At 36.6% G+C, this 6000-nt stretch overlaps 1 protein-coding gene across 1 annotated transcript in view; it reads right to left on the reverse strand.

Annotated features, from left to right (window-relative positions):
• LOC127971203 (protein diaphanous homolog 1-like) overlaps nucleotides 1-6000 on the reverse strand; it is a 106546-nt gene that overhangs the window by 69503 nt on the left and 31043 nt on the right. The window contains 2 exon segments of the mRNA XM_052574043.1: nucleotides 213-277; nucleotides 2555-2670. Coding sequence (XP_052430003.1) covers nucleotides 213-277; nucleotides 2555-2670 — 181 coding nt within the window.

Raw genomic sequence — 6000 nt, forward strand, 5'->3', positions numbered from 1 at the left:
GCGGGGGGCGTCTGGGAGCAGCGGCTGCATGTGTGTGTGTGTGTGTGTGTGTGTGTGTGTGTGTGTGAGTGTGTGTGTGTGAGTGTGCCACAGCAGATCTGCTGATGTTGATCGATATTGGAGGGACATTCAATGTATTTCAGCAGACAATGATTTAGTTTAAACCTGTGTTATTCTTCCAGACTCAAGTGTGTGTTTGTCTGAGTCAATACCTTCTTTTCCAGCTCTGTGGCCTTAGATTCACTGATTTCCACTTTGGTCTGATCAACCATGTTATCTAGAGAGAAAGAGAGACAGCCAGCGAGTGAATAGATGGTTTTAGAGGTGTATGTGTGTGTGTGTAAAGTGCCCTTCACTGCGACGAGTCTCTTTTCCTCCTGTGATTCGTGCTCTGATTACTGAACGATCTAATTAAAATCTGCTGCTCACTCTGTCCCATCTCAAACTCGCGCTAAAATAAGAAACCCAAAAGCGGCTTTGAAATCACCACACAAAGGGCAGCATACATTTATACATCTAAAGCTCCTGGAAAACTCTTCTGTGTCTGTTCTCAAACCCTAAAGTCTCTCTGAACTCCAGATCAATATCACTCGCATGTGTGGCGTTACAAACCAAAAAGAGTCTCAGGAAAGCGAACAAAGCTTAGATTAACCGGTGAGCCAGCAAGAGGGTCAGCGCTGACGTCAGCAGCCAGTGGGAGGGGTTTCTGGTGAGATATGATAATGAGATCACAGCTGGCGGAGAGAATGGAAGTACAAGAGCAAGTATGAAAGCAAAATTTGAAGCATAAAGAAAATTGCACAAAGAAGTTCCCAAGGAAGGAAAGTTGAAAGAATGTACAGAAATAGAGAGTATAGCATCCATGGAAATGTATATGGAATTAAGGAGGAAGTGGAGCAAGGATGTAAGTGTGGATTGATGTTTGAAAGGAAGTACACAAGGATGTATAAAAAAAGAAGTATGGAAAGTTCTGAAGTACAGAGCTTGGTATGCATGGAAGTTCAAAGGGAAGTATGGAAGCAAGACTGAAAGAATGGTAATATGGAAAGATGTTTGAAAGGAAGTTCAAAATGAAGTAGAAAAGGAAGTATGAAAAGGAGTATGGAAGTACAGAAGGAAGTTCATATGGAATTAAGGAGGAAGGGCAGGAAGGATGTAAGTCTGGAATTATGTGTGAAAGGAAGTTCAGGAGGAAGTACAAAATGAAGTATGAAAAGAAGTATGAAAGTACAGAAGGAAGTTCTGAAGTACAGAGCTTGGTATGCATGGAAGTTCAAAGGGAAGTATGGAAGCAAGACTGAAAGAATGGAAATATGGAAAGATGTTTGAAAGGAAGTTCAGAATGAAGTAGAAAAGGAAGTATGAAAAGGAGTATGGAAGTACAGAAGGAAGTTCATATGGAATTAAGGAGGATTGAAAGGAAGGATGGAAGTGTAGAATGATGTTTCAAAGGAAGTTCAGAAGGAAATACAAAAGTAAGTATGAAAAGAAGTACAGAAGTACAGAAGGAAGTTCTGAAGTACAGAGTATGGTATGCATGGAAGTTCAAAAGGGAAGTAAGGAAGTATAACAGGAGGAATGGTAGTGTAAAATGATATCTGAAAGGAAGTTCAGAAGGAAGTCCAAAAGGAAGTATGAAAAGAAGCACGGAAGTAAAGAAGGAAGTTCAGAGTATGGTATGGCAAGTATGTATGGAAGTTCAAGGTGTGGAGAAAAGCTTGGAAGAAGAGAGGGAAGTGTGGAAAGACATTTAGAAGGGATGACATTTGAAAGGATGTTTAGAAGTACAGAGTTTAAAAGGAAAGATGGAAAGTACTTTGGAAGAGTTAAAGAGGAATACTGTAAATACTGAAGTAGGATGGAAGGAAGTACAGAAGGAAGTTTGAAAAGAAGTCAGAAGTACAGAGGAAAGAATGTATGGAAGCTCAACAGGTGGGATGAAAGTATGGATGTTAGCATGGAAGAAAAGATGGATGGTTTAAAAGGAAGAATGAAAGTTCAATAAGAGTAATGAAATATAGAAGTAGAATGGAAGGAAGTTTATAAGGAAAGAGGAAGTGTGTATGGAAGGAAGTACAACTAGAAGGAAGGAATCATGGAAGGAAGTATAGAACAAAATATCAAAGAATCAATGGAAGTTGGTAGGTTGGAAAGAAGTTCAAAAGGAAAGAAGAAAGTATGGACTTTTGCATGGAAAGTTTGAAAGGACAGATGTACAGAAGGATGTTTAAAAGGATGTACAAAGCAAAGTATGCATTAAAGTTTATAAGTATGAGTGAAGGAAGAAAAGGAAGAAGAAAAGGAAGAAGGAAACATCACACCCACACAGCCAATGTGAGCCACATGACAGGCTGTCTCCGACAAATACTACACACTAATGACAAAATGAGCTTATTTTTATTAAATCCCAAAGAGCTTGTTTGTGAGCACTCTCAATGTCACGCCTGATTATTCTGGATGAGATTTGAGATGTTCTGATATTTTTTGAATGATTCTGTACACTGCCACCATGTGGCCAAATGTGGCATTACAGTGTGTTGTGTTTGTCTCTTACCTATCAGATGGCCCACGTCCAGATCAAACTTCCTGCATTTGAAGTCTGGATCACAGCCGTTCCTGTGCAGAACGATCTGAGCCGTACACTCATCGATGAGTTTATAGTAGTGTGGCCTGAGAGACAAACAGAGACAGAGAGACGTCAATCTGTGTTTGACTAGCATGAGTAAGAAGATTCTAAAAGCTCGGAAGGAGGCCAAACAGATATTGAGCGGCGAGTTCATAAAATAAAATAAGAGATTTTCATCACACTGCCTGGCACAAGGTCGCACACACCAGCCATCCATGATGACCTCCAGTGAGCTTTCAAAATGAGACGCTGTAGACAATCTTATCCATCAAAAGTGGATTATGACAACCAGAAATGCTGTCTAGGCAGGGGGCTTGCTAGTTTTGAAACGCAACCCATATGGGATTGTGTGTGTGTGTAGTGGGATAAGATTTAATATGTGCACGCAAATTGCCCAACCATTTGAAATACATAGTTTTAATACAACAAACTTAATGTGATGCATATTTGTCTGACTTACATGAAACAGGTATAAAAAAAAAGAATAATAAAAAATTCTGCACACACACACACAAAAAAAAAGAAACAAACAAAAATTAAAGGCACAGTTTATCATTAGATATCTGGATTATTCCAACGATCATGTTTCTAAATGCATTTAACCAAGTAGCTTAGAATCAACACAAATCTTTGTGAAAATTACATTTATTCAGTTGAAAAGACTTAAGTCAATTGACATGACTGAAAGTCAAATATAATTTAGTTTCTGAGTCAACATTTCTCATTTTATATGAGTTTAACTTTATGTACTAAAATTTATCAAAACTATATAAACATACATAAAAACAACAAAAACTACTAAAACTCATAAAAACCATCAACAGAATGAATAAAACATAAATGAAACACACACACACACACACACACACACACACACACACACACACACACATATATATATATATATATATATATATATATATATATATATATATATATATATATATATATATAAACAAACAATATGTATGAGATTGAAACCAATCAGTTTACTGATGATAAATATATAAATCTGGTTACTATGTATTTAAAACCCATTTAGTTTATGAGTGCCATTACAAAAATCTAACCCTGACAAATATGCATCACATTAAGTTTATTAGTCAATGTATTTTGTGCAATCTAAATGGCTGGACATCCCAATAAATACATCTTAAATTCTTGTCTAAATATTTTTCGATTGTTTTTGAGTGTGTGTGTGAGAGAGTGAAAACAGGCGACACTTTGGTGTTTGTAACGGTTTGATATTTGAGAGGTTTTCCAGACAGTCCATTTGTGAGAAATCTGCCATCTTGACCTGGTGTGAAACGAACTCGATACATTCTTCATTTTCCACAAGCGGTTTCTTTTTCTCTTTATTTGCCCTCTTTTCTCTCCCTCCCTCTCCAGCAATCTCCCGGTTTCTTCGGTGGAGCGAGAGAGACCCCTAGTGTCCGTGTGGAAGTGCATCGACTCGTTTGCTTTTAACCAGGGGCTTTTGGAGAAATCATAATAATCCTAATTAATTCTCTCTCGTCAGTGATTAAAGTGGTGAAATGAGAGAGTTTGTTTGTGGGCAGACGGGCCGCTCGGGGATTTGAGTTGTGGTTATATTTGGAGGATAATTATATGGAGGCGTCGTCACTTTCTGCCGTGTGTCAGCACATTAATCGCTGAAGAGAAACTCGCATGAAATGTTTCTGCTGATGGCAGGAAAGAAAGACCTGCAAACCGCTCCATCTCGCACTTCTGTTGCGCTGCTCCTTTCTCGAAACTCATTTACCTCTTTATGAGACGTTCACAACATTTATTTCACTTCTCTGCTCATAATCTGCAATTAAATGGTTAGTTCAGCTAAAATTTCACCATTATTTAATCATTTCATGTTCTCCATGAGGTCTCGTACTCCAAAAAAGGACCCAAGAGCAACTTGTGCTCTATATTTCATGTCTTCAAGTCATACAATAGTTACTGAATGATAATCAAATCTCACTCAATTCTGCCGCATTCAAACTCGGCACAGAGAGTCATACTTCCATTTGGGTTGAAACTATCCCAAGACCTGGACTATAGTAAAACTGGCTTCTGTCATGATCGTTCATGATACTTTTTGAAAGCTTTTTTGACAAGATATATCTACAACAGATATAGATTTTTAACATCACCTTCACTAATTATTTGATTGGATATCAGAGCTGCATTCTCCATTTATTATTATTATTAATAAATTATTATTATTATTATTTAATAGAGATCATGATTCCCCTCGATGGACTAGTAAAATTTAATGTTATTCACTAGGAGTAGATAAAAGGTAATTGCTGAAGTCTATTAAAACATCTATTTTGTATTTATCATTTATTAAAAACAATTAAAAACAGTTTGAATGAATGATACAATGGCTCACTCACTACTGGGTGAATCAGTGTTTGTGAATGAATCTCTTGAATGAATAAATAACTAATTTAAGTAATAGTCTAACTGGTCTAACGATGTAATGGCACAATATGTATTTGATGCACTAAGTAGGGCTGACACGGTTAAGGGATTTACCTTGTGGTAATTCTGAGTGGCTCAATAGCGCGATATGAGGTACTATGGCCATACAGCCTATATATATATATATATATATATATATATAATCTATGTGTGTATGTGTTACGATATGATGAGGTCATATTCAGAAACCAATGAAACCGAAACCAAATAGTATTGAAACAGGCAAGGAACTGTATTTGAGAGTCTTTAAACCATTCATTGGTAACACTTTATAGGTAACACTTGTTAATTAATAACTACGACTTTTCTCTCAATAAAGTATGAATTTTCTGCTTCTTAATAGTGAGCAAGGTAGTTGTCATGTTTAGGTATTGGGTAGGATTAGGGATGTAGAATAAGTCATTAATATGTGCTTAATTAACACTAATAAATGGCTAATATTCTAGTAATATGCATGCTAATAAGCAACTAATAGATGTAATCTTAAAATAAAGTGTTACCCATACCCGGTTCTGGCATTCCTCTGCTGTTTGCTTGTCAATAGCGCGGTATTGCGATATTGCGTTTATCGCAACAGCCCTAGCACTAATTTCCTTTCAAAAAGTGTTTAACAAGAGCTTAATATCCATACATGAACTGTTGTCATTTAGAAATAAGACCAAGATCTCAATCCTAACAATTATTCATGCAGCTCTACTTGAAGTTAAATTAAAAAGGAGAGCTATTTTATTCAGGAATTATACTTGCAGTGAAGAGAAAACATACTACAGTACTATCTGAAAATCTGTTTCATACCGCATACTATTCCACATACTTAAAAAAATATAGTATACAGTATATACTGTGCAGTAAACTAGCGTTCCATTCCAAACATCACACACACACACACACACACA

The sequence above is a fragment of the Carassius gibelio genome, chromosome B14, assembly GCF_023724105.1.
Source record: "Carassius gibelio isolate Cgi1373 ecotype wild population from Czech Republic chromosome B14, carGib1.2-hapl.c, whole genome shotgun sequence".
Lineage (NCBI taxonomy): Eukaryota > Metazoa > Chordata > Actinopteri > Cypriniformes > Cyprinidae > Carassius > Carassius gibelio.